An 18548-nucleotide genomic window follows, 5' to 3' on the forward strand; every position below is an offset into this window, starting at 1 on the left:
TCAACCACACACCAATTCAGTCTCTCCTTGTGCATGCGGGTCAGAACTCGGAATGGAAGAGATTAAGATTATTTTCATGTCACCAGAAAAAAGAAGCGAGAAATCGTTAGAGTAGTGAATGCAATCCGCCCACCGACTGATCTTGTTTGGAGCTTGTCGAATTGCGGTGCCTGCCGAGCTCCGGATGGGGGTCCATGTGCGCCGCTCCCGCTGCTCCATGACCAGGTTCAGGTTCACGTCTATCTCCTGCTCTGCTCGTCTCGTCTCGGATTGGCCATGTGCTTCGCCTCCTTCCCCTTTCTGTGTCCTGCTGCGCAGGCCACTCCCACTCCATGCTGCTGCTGCACGGCCTCTAGTGGTTTCGTGGCAGACGCAGAGCGGTGGCTGTGAACCCCAGCCTGAACACGACCACGCCAGAGCAGAGCAGAGCAGAGAGCAGCAAGTAAAAAGGGAGGGCACGGTCGGCGCAGGCATGGCGTTTCCGGGGGGCTACCTGCGAAGACACCTCACGGAACGGATCCCCTGTTCTCCGGCGAGCAGAACATGGGATGGACGGGGCCCGACGGAGGCGGTCGTCGCCCACGCCCACCCTTGGCATGGCGTCAGAGTCGAAGGCGAGACGACGCAGGAGCACATGCCGAGCTTCCTCCGTACACGCTGTCGCTAGCTTTGCCGCGGCGCAAGTCACGGTGCGGCACCTCGCACGGTTGCAGGCACATGCACGTGCCGCCCATCTCGCGTGCGCGAGCAATATAAGCACGGCCGGGCCGGGCGTGGCAGACCCACCACTGCCCCGCATGCTCGTGCTCGGCAGCTGCAGTTACACGGCTCACCTTCACCTCTAGAGGTTTCAGCTTCTTCATTGCCGTCCGACGCCGCCGTGCAGACAGAGCAGAGCACGGCCGCGACAGGACTCGGAACGATGGCCCTGCTCGGCTACGCCTACGGCTACAACAAGCGCGTCGCGGCCTCGGCCGTCGCGCTGGTGGTGCTCGCCGCCGCCTCGACGGCCGGAGCGCTCGCGCCGTCCGGCTGGAGCAAGGGCACCGCCACGTTCTACGGCGGCAGCGACGCCTCCGGCACCATGGGTACGTGGCGTACAAAAGCAGCTCGTGTGATCGATCGATCGTGTCCGTCCAAATAAAGGTCCATCGTTGCTTGCAGGCGGCGCGTGCGGGTACGGGAACCTGTACACGCAGGGCTACGGGACGCGGAACGCGGCGCTGAGCACGGCGCTGTTCAACGACGGCGCGTCGTGCGGGCGGTGCTTCAAGCTCACCTGCGACGCGCGCGCGGACCTGCAGTGGTGCCTCCGCGGGGCGTCCGTCACCATCACGGCCACCAACTTCTGCCCGCCCAACTACGCGCTGCCCTCCGACGACGGCGGCTGGTGCAACCCGCCGCGGCAGCACTTCGACATGGCGCAGCCAGCGTGGGAGAAGATCGGCGTCTACCGCGGCGGGATCGTCCCCGTGCTCTTCCAGCGCGTGCCCTGCCGGCGCCACGGCGGGGTGCGCTTCACGGTGGCCGGCCGCGACTACTTCGAGCTCGTGCTGCCGACCAACGTGGCCGCCGCCGGCGCGGTGCGGGCCCTGGAGGTGCGGGGCACGCGCACCGCCGGGTGGCTCACCATGTCGCGGAACTGGGGCGCCAACTGGCAGTCGCTGGCGTACCTCAACGGCCAGGGCCTCTCGTTCCGGGTCACCACCGACGACGGCCAGACCATCGAGTTCGCCGACGTCGTGCCGCCGTCGTGGACGTTCGGGCAGACGTACGCGAGCAGGCTGCAGTTCAAGTAGAGTAGATTGATGTGATTACAAGCTGAGCTGAAGATGCCCGGGACGGCGGCATGTGATGGGCCGAGCAGAGCTTTTGTTTTCAATATGAAGGTCGGCAGTGGCGTGCTTTCTGGTGGTCTGCCCACATCCATGTCCATCGATCATCATCATCAGTGATCAGTTAGCTACCCGCCCACGCATAGGGGCTCGGCCCAGCAGCCAGGATCTCTCTGCTCTGCTTGTAATGTCAGCGTCGCCGCCGGCCTTTCTTGTTCTTCAACAAGCCGCTTTCGCCTTTTCGTGTGTAAAAATCTTGATAATGTGTTCGTTGAGGCGACAAACAGAATTTCCGATCAAATACTTGGACATGGGCATTGGTAAGAGGTCAAATAAATCTGCGCCGTTAAATTTTCAAGGATTAAATCCATCTTAAACATAAAAAATATCCGTGCTTAATTATCTTGCATGCACGCAGAATTGCAGATCCGAAAATCATGGAACTGCAAATCTTGTTTTCTAACCATGCGTGCAGGTTGTTTCACCTAAATCATGCATGCACGTACGTGTATGGAAAAAGCAATATTAGTCTCGTTGGAGTGTAGAAAATTTTTCTAACAGTTAAAAATAACATGTGCACATGTATTTATGTCACACTATAGAAAATAAACGCCTACCTCTAAGCTACATACATCTCTCTCTTTTTTTTCAAGTCATTCGTTACAATCATGTCACGTTAGACCAAGTCCTACCACTAGATTATTATGTCATGATACATATGTGCATCTGTCATGCTACATGGTTGTAAAAATATTTTTTCTGATCAGGTTTGTCACGTATACATGTTATTGTCACTAACATGTTTTTTTTTCAAAGTGACCACACACCTCACGTTTGCTTTTGTTCACGTTAAAACAAATCTGAGATCTCATCAACTAATGCTTATGACCGCACATCACATGGAAAAAACAGAAATATAAGATCTCAACTAATATGCATGCAAGTTAGTTCTAATTCTCTATTTTCTAATTTAAAATATATAAACTAAATATTAGAACTATTACCTCCTAAGAGGAAATATGACATTAGATCAACAGTCCACAATCACTTTGGTGTACCGTAGCAAATCCCCTTAGACATATAATCACTGGTTGGTTGATTCAGTCGTTTACATGCTCCCCATCTGAAAAGTGAAAAGAAGATCCACTCAACTTGAGTGGTTCACTGACAAAGATCAACATCACATTGGTTATCAATTTTCGATGTCACTCTCTCTACCTAGGTGGGGCAATCATATCTACTGATAAGGTTCATCCTGGCTTCCATTGGAGACTGCCTAGGTATGTAGGTGGCTAAGTGATTAGAAAATTGTAATATAGAAAAAATAATTCTCACAACACAAAAGGGGATGTAGCTCAGATGGTAGAGCGCTCGCTTAGCATGCGAGAGGTACGGGGATCGATACCCTGCATCTAGCAAACTGCAGTCTCACACACACACACACACACACACACACACCTATCTTCAGTTACAGATGACAGGTTGCAAATGTTTGGAGATGACGGATCTAGCAGCTTCACACTTTCAAAAACCATTCAAGCTGCAACTGCAAGCAATTCAGATTTCTAACCTTATATTTTGCTATGCCGTCAGAACAGGTTCAGAAAGCAAAGACAAGGAATATATGATTGAGGTAGTTCGTTGTTTGTATTCCACATACACAACTACCACGAAAAAAACTCGTGCTCTACTGTACATAGTATAAGAATCAATCAGCCTGAATTATTGTTATTCAAATCTCTACTCTACAATCGTATGAACAGTGATCACATAGTTAACAACAGATCAATCGACAGACTAATGGTCTGTTTCTTTTTCTCTCTCTCAACACAAGGTTAGTTTTGGTCCGGCGACGGCAAGCCTCCCGTCATCTGGTGCGCCACCATCCTCCTGCTCCGGTTGATGGTGATGAGGCAGAGGCAGACGTGCTCCTCCAGCTCCTCCAGCTGCGCCCTCAGGTCCTCCTCGCACTCCGCCTCCTCCCTCGCCACCTCCTGCAGCAGCGGCCGCTCGCCGCGCCCGCGCACCGCGATGCGCGCCACGTCCCGCCCGTGCTCCAGCTCGTCGTGCGCGCGCCGCACCATGCGGCTCACCGTGTCCAGGTCCCGCCCCACGATGTACGCGCCGCGCGCCGCCGCGTCCACCGCGGTCCCCGCGCGCGCGTAGTGCCGCTCGCTCACCCGCTCCGCCGCCCACCGCACGGCCGTCGCCGGGCCCGCGCCCACGGCCGCCGCCGCCGCGCCGACGCCCACCACGGCGTGCGCCGCGAACACCGCCGCGGCCACGACGGCGCCCGCGCACGCCGCCACCAGCGCCGCCGCGGCCGTGCCCCGCGCCACGCGCATCGCCCGCGCGAGCCTCCGGAGCCGGCGCTGCGCCGCGGCCAGGCGCTTGGCGAGCGGGCCGCACCGCTCGTGCACCTCGTGGAACCCGGCCAGGCACCCCGGCGAGAGCGGGTTGTCGAGGCGGACGTGCTCCGCGATCGCGTCCCTCGCGGCAGAGGCGTCGCCCCCGCCGCCGTCCAGCCGCGCGAGCAGCCGGCGGAGCGTGAGGTGGTGGCGCCGCGCCGTGCCGATGGCGGCGAGCAGCGCGGAGAATGCCTCGCAGGCCTCCTGCGTCACGTCGAAGTACTCGATCAGCAGGGTGTCCACGCGGCGGCGCCGTCGCCGCAGCTGGCGACCGCCCCGTCCCCGCCCGCGCACGAGCACCTCGGGGCTCGGCTCCAAGACGAAGTCATCAAGAACGGTGTACGAGCAGGACTGCTCCAAGGCCGCCGCCGTGTCGTTCTCGTCGTCGTCGTGGCGCGGGTAGTCCTTGACGCTGGACTTGGACGATGACTGCTTGAAGGAGAAGGTCTGACTGAGGTGGCGGTGCGCGTGCGACCAGAGGTCGAGGAAAGACTTGGACTTGAAGGCGCTGTCGTACTCCTCGTCGACGTCGAGGGGGCTGCGCGGCGGCAGCCTCGCCGGAGTGCTGGAAGGGGTGGAGCGGCTCCTCTCCATGGCTTCATCAGCTGCGTTGCATCGATCGAGTCAGAGTAGGAGGTGAGACATGAGATCAAGCAACAAGCACACGGCACAAGCAACGCAATGAGGCAAAGCAAAGAAACGTGTGGTATATATGGACAGCAAGAGAAGGCGTCAAGAAATGGTTTTGAGACCTCGTGTTTTTTTAGCAAAGGATGCCGTTGCTTTACATACAAGCAGGAGTAGCGACCTACTGTGGATAGCTATTATGGCATTGACATCAAGTTTGCATATGGACCTCGACAAGGAAAACATGCTTCAACTCTTTCACAAATTACAGAGTATTCATAAGTTCACACAACATTTGATTCGATTTTTTTTATCTTTCATAAAAGGCTAGCTAGTTTGACTATACATGGACCATGCATTTTCGTAAATCAATTGAATACACTAACCGTTTTTATTAATTAACTTGAAGTAGTTGATTGCTTGATGCAAACATCATAATAAAGCTGAGCTTATCAATAATAAGATGATGTACATCAAGAAAAACACCGCTTCAAAGGGTAAAGACTAACTACTCCCTCCGTCCAAAATTATTAGTCGTTTTGATTTTTCTAGATACATAGTGTTTGCTATGCACCAAGACATAATATACATCGATGCATAACAAAAACTATGCATCTAAAAAAAGCCAAAATGACTAATAATTTGGGACGGATGAAGTACTAGCTAGCACAAAACATGGTCGGAATTAAACCTTTCTACAGTTCATAGCCAATCAGCCAAAATGACTAATAATTTGGGACTAATAATTTGCTGTATTCGCTTGGCTTGTCAACCAACCAGCCAGCAGTACTATTCTCTCATACTAAATCAGCACCAGTCATCAGCTACCAACCAGTCAGCAGTACTGTTCTCTCATAATAAATCAGCACCAGCCATCAGTCACAGCCAAGCGAACACAGCGGTGCATTTCAGCATTATATATATATATATATATATATATAGTTTGTGGTAAAGGAAAAACAACATCGTTAAGACAATCAACTTCCTAAAAAAGAACAAGTTTGCAAGCTAGTAACATATAAGAACATTGCAAGACATATGGTCATATAGAAACTTACTAGTTTCGATCCTGAAAATGGATCTGGGCGATGATGGAGGTGACGGCGATGACCTCATTCTGAGGTACTCGCTCAAATAGAACTAAAATTTATGTCAGTCTAACCTCTCAATAATTCAACATAGCTCACCACAAGTATGATTGTGAAAGCACCTAGAATAATCCTGATGACTTTGAATAATACGGAACTTGAATTTTTCATATGGCATTGTTGTCTTCCTCTTATATAGATAGGGATGAGTCCATGAATGTAGTGAGTGAGAGAGAGAAACAGGAGCTCTTGCAAGGCAAGAAACGAAACCCACAAGCGACCAATAGAGAGGTGGCTTCTTTCTGGAACAGACTCGAGGAAAACGATAGGGCAACACGGCAGAAGTGACACGAAAGCACACGACATTCCCACAGGCCACTCATATGTGGCTAATACGCCACAGCCTTTTATACATATCTATTGAGCAATTGACATATGTAAACAACGGTAAAATTGTGTGCGAATACACCAAAAAGAACAGGAAATATGGGGATGGATAAATGAGCACCCCCTACCTCGCGTTCAAGACAAGAAACCAATGTATACGTGGGCGTACAAACTAGCGGCATCGGTTGAGTAGACGCAAGACGACAGTCTAAAATGCCCTAACTCATGGCCTCAAAAGGGTAACAAAAAATTATGTGGCAGTGGTCATGTTTATCTGTTTTGCAATCATCGCTTATTGGTAAACATTATACACGCACACGCAATGGCTCGCGAATGAACAGCTTGCGGCTGTATATGAGGCCATGAAACCGTATATACAAACGTTCCGATTTGGAATGAAAACATGTGAAGTAGGCGGGCAAGCCCCGCATTGCTGCTAACAATGGATCTGGGCCTGCACTTTACTACTAGATATTTTGTTGCCTCAATGACTAGGACGAAAGATGCCATTAAACCTTACTTGTTGATGAGAGATTTATTTGAACAGGAGCAATCCCGGCCGATCCGTATTAGTCTATATATATATATATATATATATATATATATATATATATATATATATACAAACGGTTTTTATACATGGCTCATAGTTTATGAACGGAAGAGTACACTGTATAATATCTAGAGCAGTCATTATTATAGCCGGAGCGGTGCATTAATAAGGTCCTTGTTGAGTGTTCGGGGAACCTGTGTTGGGTGGACCTATAAGAATAAGGCATGGGACGGGACCCGTGAGATCGGATGGGCCAGCGCTGAGTGGAGACATGCAGCACGGAGGACGGCCCTGCTGCCCTCCTCCATCCTGGTTTGGTTCCGGCATCGGCGCTGGCGGGCGTCGATCTAGTCATCTAGAGATGATCCTGGCCTGTCGATCGAGATTCATGGCTCCGTCCACGCGTAGTGGCGGAGGATCATCATATGATATCGCCGGATGGATTCGTGTCTGCCTCCTTGCTGCCGCGCAAATTGGTGGCTCAGGTGCCTGCATCGTCGTCGTCCAGCCCAGTCCAGCGCCATCGCCATTGGAAAGCAAGCTTTGCATTGGCAAGCACCGCACGCCCACGCAACCGTGGCTGCCTGCCAGCAGCCTGCCTACTGGAGTGCTTGCATTGCATTGCATTACTCTAATTAATGTGACTACCTAGCTTCTTGCATTGCATTGCCTGCCGCTAATTAAGTACTAGTAACTTCTTGTTAGTTCGTTGTTAACCGTACCCGTCAGGCCGTCACTGATGCTGCTGTGGTTCGCCGCGCCGGCATGCGCGTCTTAAACCAGCTAGTAAGTACCAAGGCATACTGCTAGGATTTATCGGCCATCTATATATGCGTTGGTTAATGGCAAGTTGCATCTCATGACATGCTGGGCCGATTCAGCGTCCCCTACCCAGTCTGCGAATGGGGTGGAAACCAAGTTACACCCAAACCAATTCATTCTTATAAGAGAAATTAATATTACCCACTCCACTGCAAACCATCACCACCACACACCAACCCAGCTCAAACATTTCAACTCATAGTGTAATAAACTATTAGCCAAATTATGGTTATAACCTAATAAAAACCCGTTTCCTCAAAAAAATTTCTAGTGTAGGTTTTGCCACACTATTTTACACAGAGTAATTGTCAGTCATACTGAGTCATCACCAAAAAATTTCAATCAATTTTGATAAAATTTTATAGTGAGAACGCGAGATTTTATTTCTATGGTTCAGCTCTTTACGTGATGCTCATGTGTAAGTCTAGCCACACTGTTTTGCACAAATTAGCTGCCACTCATGCTGAATCATCTCCGACAGATTTCGGTTAATTTTGATAAAATTTTATAGTGTGAACGTGAGATTTTATTTTCAGGGTCCGGTTCTTTACGTGGGGCCCATGTAGGTGTAGCCACACTGCTTTGCACAGAGTAGCTGCTAGTCATACCGGGTCATCTCCAACAACAAATTTCAGTCAATTTCGATAAAATTTTATAGTGAACACAAGATTTTATTTCCAGGATCCTCTCTTGATGTGGGGTCCACCTGTAATTCTAGCCACACTGTTTTGCACAGAGTAGCTGCTAGTCATACTGGGTCATCTCCAACAAATTTCAGTCTATTTCTACAATTTTATAGTATGAACGCGAGATTTTATTTCTAAGATCCGACTCTTGACGAGGGACCTCATGTAATTCTATTCACACTGTTTTGCACAAAATAATTGCTAGTCATACTGAGCCATCTTCAATAAATTTCAGTCAATTTCGATAAAATTTTATAATGTGAACACGAAATTTTATTTTCAGGGTCCGACTCTTAATACGGGGCCGATATTTATATATAGTCATACTGTTTTGTACAGAATATCCATTTCAGTCCACCCAACCCACCGCAACCCACAAACATAAACCCGCTCCGCCCCACCTATTACCTAATACAATAGATTTTAACCCACCCAACTACACTCCATATCAAAACTCAATCTATTAAACCCATTTTAACTCAACCCATTTGTAGGGCTACCCCTACCCACACATCTATGGAGCCCCGCTAAAACCCCCTTAACATTTTTCATCCCTGAACAAAAAAGAGGGAGAATAAATAAGCCCCCTTCCCTCCCCTCCAAAAAAAACTTGAAGTTTTGGATCCGCCATGCAGGCAAGATCAAAAGAGTTGATGTGGTTCTATCAGTTCTCTTTTCAGAAAACAGGGAAGACAAGTTTTTTCTTGTAACTTTTAGAAACAGAGAATTAAACTTTTGTAATTTTTGGAAGATGTCTAGTAACTTAAATTTGCTGTTGATTATCTAAGTCCGAATTAATCAGTGTCGTCGAGCACGCAGCAAACAAACAAAATGGTAGGCAGGCAGGCATCCGGTCGATACCCATGAGGCCATGACCCATCCAACCAGCTAACCCTGTTTGTTTTCAGAAATTGTTTTTAGCTTCTATCGCATCAAAAAAAAATATCTTACTATTTAAAATAATTAAATAAAATATGTATATAAAACTTTTTCCATAGATGAGTGCTAATTTGCAAGACGAATCTAATGATCTAATTAATCCATGATTTGCTATAATAATACTACATTAACCATCCACTAATCATTAATTAAAGCAAAGTTAATAATACAATCAGCTGCTGGCTAAAAACATTTCTCATAGCTTTCTTTCAGCCCATTCATATAGGAGTTGAGCTCTTCATTATTAATTTATGACCCACATATCACTCTCACAAATTTTATTGGTTCTTGTGCATAAGTGGGATGTAACCTTGTAGCCCACCTCCCTTCTTTTTCCTCTCCTCTCTCCTCTACCTCAACATTCAACCAACTTACAATTCACTATAAGGGCATGGATAATAATCCAGCCAGCTGGCCGGCTGCATGCGCAGCTGTGCGCCCCGTCTAGCAGACTGTAAGCAAGCGGCTGGCTCTATTCTGGTCCACAACCGGAGATAAAAGTGTACACTTGAGCCGGCGGTAAGTAGAACGCCCATTTTTTTCTCTCTCTCTCTCAAATTTAGATTGCATCATTATTTTTCTTATGACAAGATCTTCAAAACAAGACCACACTTGTGTGATATTTTTTTAAAATAATTTCTTTTACACTAAATAATAAATTCAAGATCATGGGAACAAATAATTTAACAACACGAACAAATAACTATTTTGACAAATAAAAAATTAAATATAATGAACAAATAATAATGTACAACTAACAAAATATTAAACATCCCGAACATTGTTCGTGTTGCTAAAATATTTGTTTCCAGAAATCGAAATTAATTATTTAGTATTAAAAATATTTTTTTAAAATATCATGCAAATATAGGCAAGTGTGGTCTTATTTTGAAGATCTTGATATGAAAAAAAATAATGGTGTAATCGAAATTTAATTTAGATACACAGTTTAAGATTTATAATTTTTTTAGTATGAACTCTTGCATGTGAGTGATATTATCAAATTTGTCTTCACCTGATATGGAGAAATTAATTACTTCATCATGCGATGCTATCGGGCGCGTGATGCATAGTCGTTCCGCTACGACAGGGTGCTCGCCGAGGCCAGGACCTACGTACGTACTGTTGGAAATAAATTCTGTTAAGAATATTGTGATCTTCACGGTTAAAGAAAGCTTTTAAACCACCTAAACACGATTAAGAATTTAATGATAAAATCTTAATGGGCTGTGATCAGTAGGCCCGTTAGTCCCGTTTTCAGAGGCCGTCCACAGCCCCACAGTGCCTATAAATATAAGGTCGTTGTTAGCACCTTAATCACTCGTTCATCTCATTCTAAAATCCTAGCCACCTCATGTCTGATCGCTAAAGGCACTGGAGGGGTTTGGAAGGCCAAGCACTCGCGGTCAGTGTTGTTGGCGCCAGGAGGGACGCCGATACGTTGCTGCATCTTCTACACCGACACATACGACTACTTTATCTAAAGCTGAGGCATCAATGACTGCTGCTATTGCTAACACTGGTATAATGCTTATCAACTTTCGCATTAGATTAATTTGTCATGAACTAGGTTATGTAAAGATTTTGAAGTTTACGTGCCTCTAGTTTGGTTTTGGCAAAGTCTAACACGTACTGGTTCATCTGCGATTTTCCCGGCCACTGCCTCGGAGGCATGAAGGTCGCCGTCAACGTCTCGGCCGGAGAAGGTTGGTGCGCCGGGGTTGCGTGGCCTGGTGGGGTCTGGCTCTCGGTGTTGCCGTGCTGATGAATTGATCCTCTTTTGCTGCTAGCTTGGTCCAAGACACAGCAGTAGAGAACCGATCGAGACTAGCTCCCGAGAGGCTAGAGCGACAGCCATGCCCGCCATGCTGACGAACCAATAATATGTATGATCGGCTGACTATATCTTTACCGATGACCAATCCAACTCTAAGCATTCAAATAAACCTAGGAAATCATGCAATTAATTAAGGTTAACCATACAATATCAATCTTGTAAACATTGCACATGAATAACATTTGTCTTGTCACAGCTCACATGAATGCAAGGTTACTGTTGACTTACTGTTGCTGCGACAAGAGATTTTCCTAGCCAAAGAGGCCAAAACTTCCCCCAAACATTCTCTCCTCACTCTTCCTTCTCCTCAGCAGTCACTGGCAGATAAACAATAAAATAGAATTAAGACCAATGTTAATCAAACAAACAATAACAATCAACCAGCAGCTCAAGCCACACCGGCTGCGGGTGCTTCTACTCTAGGCTCCACCGCGTCCGTCCACTTCGTCACACCTCCACAAGCCCCGTGGAGCATCTCGACGCCGAGTGCGAAGGCGAGCGCCTCCGATTCCGAGAAGTTGGTGATCTCATTGGGGACGCGTCACCACACCTGGGTTGGTAGAGCGCAGCCTTGGCGACCTCGAGCTGCAACTAGGAAGCATGGAGGAGCCAGCGACCTTCGCTGAAGCTGAGCAAGATGATCAGTGGCGCCGCACGATGATGGAGGAGATGTCAGCGATTGAAGAGAACCGTACCTGGGAGCTCGTCAACCTTCCAGTCGGTTGCCGCTCGATTGGATTGAAGTGGGTGTACAAGGTGAAGCGTGATGAGCGCGGTGCTGTGGTGCGGTGCGGCACAAGGCATGGCTCATCGCTAGAGGATTTGTGCAGCAAGGAGTCGATTTCGAGGAGGTGTTTACGCCGGTCGTGCGGACGGAGTCCGTGCTGCTTATGTCAGCACTGACGACGACAAGGGGTTGGAATGTCCATCACTAGGGCGTGAAGTCCGTATTTCTGAATGGTGAGCTTGCCGAAGAGGTCTAAGTACAACAACCACTGGGGTTCGTCATTGACGAGCGGGAACACAAGGTGCTCCTCCTACGTAAGGCCTTGTATGGCTTACGGCAGGCGCCAACGGTGTGGAACATCAAGCTCTACTCCAGCCTCGCGATGCTTAGCTTCACTAAGTGCACCACTGAGCATGCATTCTACACCTGACGGTCAGACCATGGCTTGCTGATCGTCGGGGTGTACATCGATGACCTAATAGTGACTGGAGCATCTCAGCGGGACATCGATGACTTCAAGGTTGTGATGAAGAAGCTGTTCCGCATGAGCGACCTCGGCTTGCTCACCTACTACCTCGGCATAGAGGTGGATCAATGGAGGGATGCCATCACACTGCGCTAGAGCTCCTATGCGAAGAAGTTGCTGGAGTGCAGCGACATGGGTGAATGCAAGGGCTATCAGATGGCCATGGAGGAGAGATTGAAGCTCAGCAATGAGAGCAGCATGCCCAAGGTGGATGCGACACGCTACCGAAACATTGTCGGCGAGCTGCGCTATCTAGTGCATAATCGACCTGACATTGCCTTCGCTGTGGGCTACCTAAGTCGCTTCCTGGAGGATCCAATGAGGACCATTTTGCTGTTGTCAAGCACCTTCTCCGGTACACTGCCGGCACTAGCAACTATGGGCTGGTGTATCCTAAAGGGAGGAGGAACAAGGCTGGATCGAGCTGATCGAGTTCAGTAATAGTGACTTGGCGGGAGACATTGATGGGCGGCGAAGCACCACAGGTGTGCTCTTCAAGCTTGGACCTTGCCCAACTACTTGGTAGTCGTAGAAGTAGAAGGTTGCCACGCTATCTACATGCAAGGCAGAGTACATTGCAGTGGCAACAGCGAGCGGTCAAGGGACATGGTTGCATCAGTTGCTGCAGGAGATCACCAATAAAGAACTCCAAGCACCGTTACTCAAGGTGGGAAACAAGTCGGTCATTACAATGGCGAAGAATCCTGACCTCCACAATCGTAGTAAGCACATTGACACTCGTTTTCACTTCATTCGTGAGTGTGTCGATGGAGGACGGATCATCCTCGAGTACGTCGAGACCAACCGAAAGCTCGCGGATATTCTCACCCAGGCTTTTGTGCAACTTCAGTTCCAAGAGCTGAGGGTTTCAATTGGAATAGAGGATATCAAGCAAGAGCTTGCAAATTAGGGGAAGATTTGTTAGAATAATTAGCTAGCTCTTGCATTTTGTATTAGTCTGACAGAAGGGTCTCAAAATGTGTAGAAGAGGGTAGTAGCAAATGCCAACTTGCAGCTTGGCAAGAGCAGCAAGAGTGCAGCCTGGCAGTAGTAGTAAGTTTAGAAAATAGTAAAAGAGTGTAGAAGCTAGTAATAGTAGCTACAGCAGCGCCAAACTAGCAACAGTAGCAGTAGGGAGTAGAAGTGTGTGGAATCAGTGTGTGTCCAGAGTTTTCCTCCTTGTGTATATATACCCCCTTTGGGACTTTGTAAAAGGATAGCCAGTTCAGTGTGTGTGTGTGTTCTACTCCACTTTCCTTCTTCAACCAGCAGCCACCGGAGAGTGGGTGTGAGTGAGCTTGAGCTCTCCGATCAGAGTGATCAAGTGAGTAGAGGTAGTTTGCTAGGCTAACACCATCCATGTTTGAGATGTCATTTTGAAGTATACCATTGCATTCCGAGAGAAATGTCTATGGAATGTAAGAATTCCATCATTTGTGTTTTCATAGAGATTAGTAACAACCTCTGTTGGCTCAACTCGAAACCAGTAGGCCTTATAGAACGGATCACTTGAGTCAGTCCTCACAGAAAGGATGCATTCCATTCAAGAAGGTATATATTGTAGAGTTGGCGAGAAGGAATTCCTGGCACGTGAGGTGTACCCTTCAATCAAGTTGTATCGAACTGTTGAAAGCCTTAATGCTGGATGTCCTAGAATCTATTCTCTGTACCAATCCTCCATCACTCCACCGTCACTAGTGTTTCTAAGATCTTAAGCCAACACCAAGAAATACAAAGCCATTTTATCGTTGTGGATGAACATAGGCATGAAAACTGAGTCTATCTTGTGCAAAACATGTGCTTGCTGGGCAGGCTTTCCTGTAATGTCATCATTAACTACCACCATATATGTAATGTCAAAATCCTCATCCCATGTAAGATCTTCTTTATGGGCACGGAACACCTTCGCTGCACAATCATAATTCTTACATCACGAGCTACACACTCACTTATAGAGCCTGCTGGAGTCACAGATGTAGCTAGTTTTCCTCTGCGTTCTCTAATGAATTCAGAAATAGTCTGCATTATAAACACATAATCAGTTGTTAATACTAATGTAAACCAACTTAGAACTAATGCTTAATTTGGATAATTTGTTAGAAAAATTTTCATAAGTTAGAAATTGAGAGTTATACCTTCGTGATTTTATTTTTCATGAGTCCTGATGTACATTCTTTGAGAGCAGCCTCAATTGAAATGTAGAATACACAAGTGTTCCTTGTCCATCAATCTCAGTTTTCTTACCCAAGTATCTACACATATACATCTTTCTCTTAGTTCATAACTCAAATATTACAAGTAAAGATGGAAAAGGCTAAAAAGAAAAGAAAAGTACCCTTTCTTAATCAATAAGTTTAGCATCGCTACATTTGCTATCTTTTCATCAAAGCCAACAAACTTCAACTTCTCCAACAAGTACTCTAGTATAAAAATACAAGTTAAGGAAATTATATTGAAAAGATAAGAAACATGATATTTTAGAAAAGGAATTTACCTTCCTCACAAGTGTTATTGGAAGAAGACAAAAATGTCAACACCACAAATGCAAAAGAAGTAGCCTTATGGGAAAAATTGTGCTGCAGAAAAGATCTAGCCATCATCCTGACCGCCCTTCTTCCACCACTGCCACCACCTGTAAACAGGATCCACAGCTCTCCAAAATGCATCATAACTCATCTCTACATATGGTTCTACATCCTTCTTGGTTCTCGGATCTTGTAGGACATGATGGAGAATGCTTATGAAAAATTTAGCAAATCCAGATGTGCTATCATAGCCAGAGAAGCAAGTGAAACACCATGCTCCAAGCATAGCTACCAAAAACATTGCAACAAGCCCCATTAGTGCAAGCAATGGACTTCATAGCAGTATTCTTTTGAAGGTTACAGTTCCCTTTATAGCCCTGCACAACCCATATGAAAAATCTTAGCTGGCAACCACTGGACAGAGGAGCTAAGCTCAATTTCTATCTTCCAAAACACTTAGATTTTACCGTTGCAACTATACATTACCCAGCAAAATTATAGAACCATACGCTCTAAACTCCAAACTAGTATTTGGCACATCTATAGCTATGGTCATAACTTCCTTAGTAGTGCTGCACAATTGATATAAAAAATCTCAGCAGGGACAAGAACATGGCAATCACTGGACACAGGAGCTAAGCTCAATTCCTAGCTTCTAAAGCACTTAGGTTTTACCTTGGCAACTATATATTACACTAAAAAACTATAGAACACACGAAATCAAAACGAAACTAGCATCTGGCACACCTATAACAAATATCAAAATTTCCGATTACAAAAATTCATGCATTGGAACAATAGTGGTTTTAGCAGAGGAGCACGTAGATCTAATTTTGTAAATAACAAGAAACACCCAAAGGAAGCAAAAGTGAACTTACTCAAATATACGAGATTGCTCTGCACCCATATAATTCATCATCTTCTTAACTATTTGTGCAGCCGACATTGCCGACTTGTGGGCGTCCTCAATCAACTTCGCACACACGCCAACCTTCATCTCTATGGCCCATAGCTTGGAGAAGAGATCGGGATCATCCTCGCTCAGACAGGTGGAAAGAGGACGAATAGCAGAGACGAAGTAGGGGTTCCGAAGTGGCTTCGGCAGCACACCATAGAGAGAGTTGGAAAGGAGGGCGGAAGTCACAGGCCAAGGGCTTCTGCGGCCAGGGAGCGTGATGGCGCCGGTGATCTGCAGGCTGCCGGTGGCGCCACCAATGGTGTGCATCAAGCAGAGGCCGCCGGTCTTGTCGCCGGTGCCCAGGAAGATGGGGGTCGGTGATCCTGTCACCGGTGGCGGGGAAGCAGGGGCCGCCGACGATCTTGACGCCGGTGCCAAGGAAGAGAGGGCTGGCAATCTTGTCGCCTATAGCCGAAAAGCAGTTGCTGCCGCTGATCTTGCCTTCGGCACCTAGGAAGAGGGGCCCGCCGATCTTGTCGCTGGTGACCAGGAAGCAGGGGCCGCCGCCCATCTTGCCGCCGGCGCCCAGCAAGAGGGGCCCGGCAATCTTGTCGCTGGTTGCCGGGAAGCAGTGGCCGCTGGTGAGCCTACCACCGGTACCGAGGAAGAGGGGGTCCGCGATCTTGCCGCCGGTGCCCAGTAAGAGGGTTTCGTCGGTCTTGTCGCCGACGACGCTGGCACCTGTGCCCAGAAAGCAGAGGTCGTGAGTCTTGTTGCCGACGGCACCGGTGCCCAGGTAGAAGGGGGTCAGCGATCTTGCCGCCGGTGCCTAGCAAGAGTGTTTCGCTAGTCTTGTCACTGACGGCACCGGCACCGGTGCCCAGGAAGCGGAGGTCGTGGGTCTTGTCGCCGATGGTGCCGGTGCACAGGAAGCGGGCTGAACGAGCAGCGAGCGTGGATGGCGTCCTAACTCCGTGCGCCATCAGCGCAGCCCACCTCCCGCCAGAGGGGAACAGGGGTGGGTCCCCTCCGTAGAGCCCTAGAGGTGCGCGTAGCGGCTTGCCGTAGCTCGTGGCGTCGAGGGTGAGGCCGGTGTAGCCGCGGCCAAATTGCTTGATGCAGAATGGGTTTGAGGCCGCCCTCCTACCCGCAACTCGTAGGGCGGCCATGTCGGCGTCGGGGGCGGGTCGGCGGCGGCGGGAGGAATTTTGATATTTGACACTCAATCCGATCGTCTCACTGTTTTTAACACTCAATGACCTTCGAAATTTGACATCAAGACCACGAATTTCTTTAATCAAAGGGATTCTCCCCATTTTCTATCTTTTCATTTACTTTTCTTATTTATTAATCCTTATTTCACATGTGACTGGACATATTTGCCTTCTATTTACCCTGTACCGATCCAATCGGTCCATTCCTCTCCTCTGTTTTCTTGGTCGCCTCTCCCCTGTTCTCCCTGTTCTCCGCTCTCGACTGGACAGGTGCCGCCGGCCCCTGCGCAAGAATAGGTCGGCACCGCCGCTCGCAAGAGCAGCTCCTTGCCGCCCGTCCACCCCCACCATTGTCCTGTCCGAGGTGGCGCACCGCTCCCGATGCCCCCCCCCCCCCCGCACCTAGAAGGGGATCATGGCAACTCACGGCACCGTCGTGCCCCAAAGCAGTCGTCAAGGTTTGGGGGCTCCGACTCCTACGATGGATGGGGACCGGCGGAAGCAGGGCCTGCAGCCTGTTCTTGCAGGAGAGGGAACAAGAGGGGGAGGAGAACGGTCTGGGCTCAACCTCACGACACTGGAAGGAGATAGATAAGGCTAGGGGCAAATGTGTCCAGTCACATGTGAAATCAGAATTAAGAAAAAAGAAACGTAAATGAAAACATAGAAAATGAGGGGAATCTCCTGGATTGAAGAAATTCATGGTCTCGATGTCAAATTTTGAAGGTCGATCGAATTGAGTGTTAAAAATAGCGAGGCGATCGGATTGAGTGTCAAATATCGAAATTCCTCACGGTGGCGGGCAGGAGGGGTGGGTTTCGTGCGCGGCGGCAGGCGGGAAGGGTGGGTAGGTAGGGTTTGGGAAGAGATTTGTGCGGCGGCAGATGGGGAATGGTCAGGCTGGGGACTGGGGAGTGGGTGGGTAGAAATGTCCAATGGGCTGGGTTTGGAGGATAGAGGGCCCGCCACCAGCTAGCTCGGGAGTCGGGATGACAAACAAGTTCTTGTTCCAATGTGGGTTAGTTTTTGTTCTTCATGGTAAACTAGTTGTACACATAGCCGTCACTCACCGAGCTGGCATCCTCAGTACAAGCCACCTAGCAAAACCCCCTATCAAAATGGTTCCATGGCCAAATATAGACGGTTTCTAATAGTTGAGTGGTAATTTTTTTTGTAAAATAGGATCTATACTATCAAAAGAATCAATCTTTAAGTATATATCACCAAAAGATTCCACTATAGATATATACCATTCAAAGATTGAACGTTACAACTATTTAGCATTCTGTTTGCTTCTGTTACCTTTATTGTTACTTTGATCGTTACTCTGTTTGCCTGGGGCTCGCCGAGCTGGGGGTAGGGGCGGAGCCAAGAATTTATTTTTTCATTATTAGGGAGGGCCAACCATACTAATTTATATAAAAAATTTAATCAAAATTTAAAATTTTAATATAAATTTAGGAGCCATAGGGGGCA

General features: G+C 48.1%; 2 protein-coding genes across 2 annotated transcripts; one reads left to right on the plus strand and one right to left on the minus strand.

The window, feature by feature from the left end:
• The first annotated feature begins 801 nt into the window (after window positions 1-801).
• On the plus strand, window positions 802-2111 carry LOC120670136 (expansin-A29-like). Its single transcript, XM_039950146.1, has 2 exons — window positions 802-1088; window positions 1165-2111. Exons 1-2 carry the CDS (start codon window positions 923-925, stop codon window positions 1797-1799), a joined length of 801 nt encoding a protein of 266 aa, XP_039806080.1. The 5' UTR covers window positions 802-922; the 3' UTR covers window positions 1800-2111.
• Window positions 2112-3319: 1208 nt separating this feature from the next.
• LOC120670391 (putative UPF0496 protein 2) lies at window positions 3320-5555 on the minus strand. The gene has a single exon (XM_039950477.1). The coding sequence runs from the start codon at window positions 4835-4837 to the stop codon at window positions 3671-3673; it is 1167 nt and encodes a 388-aa protein (XP_039806411.1). The 5' UTR covers window positions 4838-5555; the 3' UTR covers window positions 3320-3670.
• Window positions 5556-18548: the final 12993 nt, after the last annotated feature.

The sequence above is a fragment of the Panicum virgatum genome, chromosome 4N (genome assembly GCF_016808335.1).
Source record: "Panicum virgatum strain AP13 chromosome 4N, P.virgatum_v5, whole genome shotgun sequence".
Classification (NCBI taxonomy): domain Eukaryota; kingdom Viridiplantae; phylum Streptophyta; class Magnoliopsida; order Poales; family Poaceae; genus Panicum; species Panicum virgatum.

Coding starts and splice junctions, on each gene's coding strand:
- LOC120670136 (XM_039950146.1), top strand. CDS start 923: ATGGCCCTGCTCGGCTACGCCTACGGCTACAACAAGCGCGTCGCGGCC. Junction 1,089..1,164: donor CGACGCCTCCGGCACCATGG/GTACGTGGCGTA, acceptor CGTTGCTTGCAG/GCGGCGCGTGCGGGTACGGG.
- LOC120670391 (XM_039950477.1), bottom strand. CDS start 4,837: ATGGAGAGGAGCCGCTCCACCCCTTCCAGCACTCCGGCGAGGCTGCCG.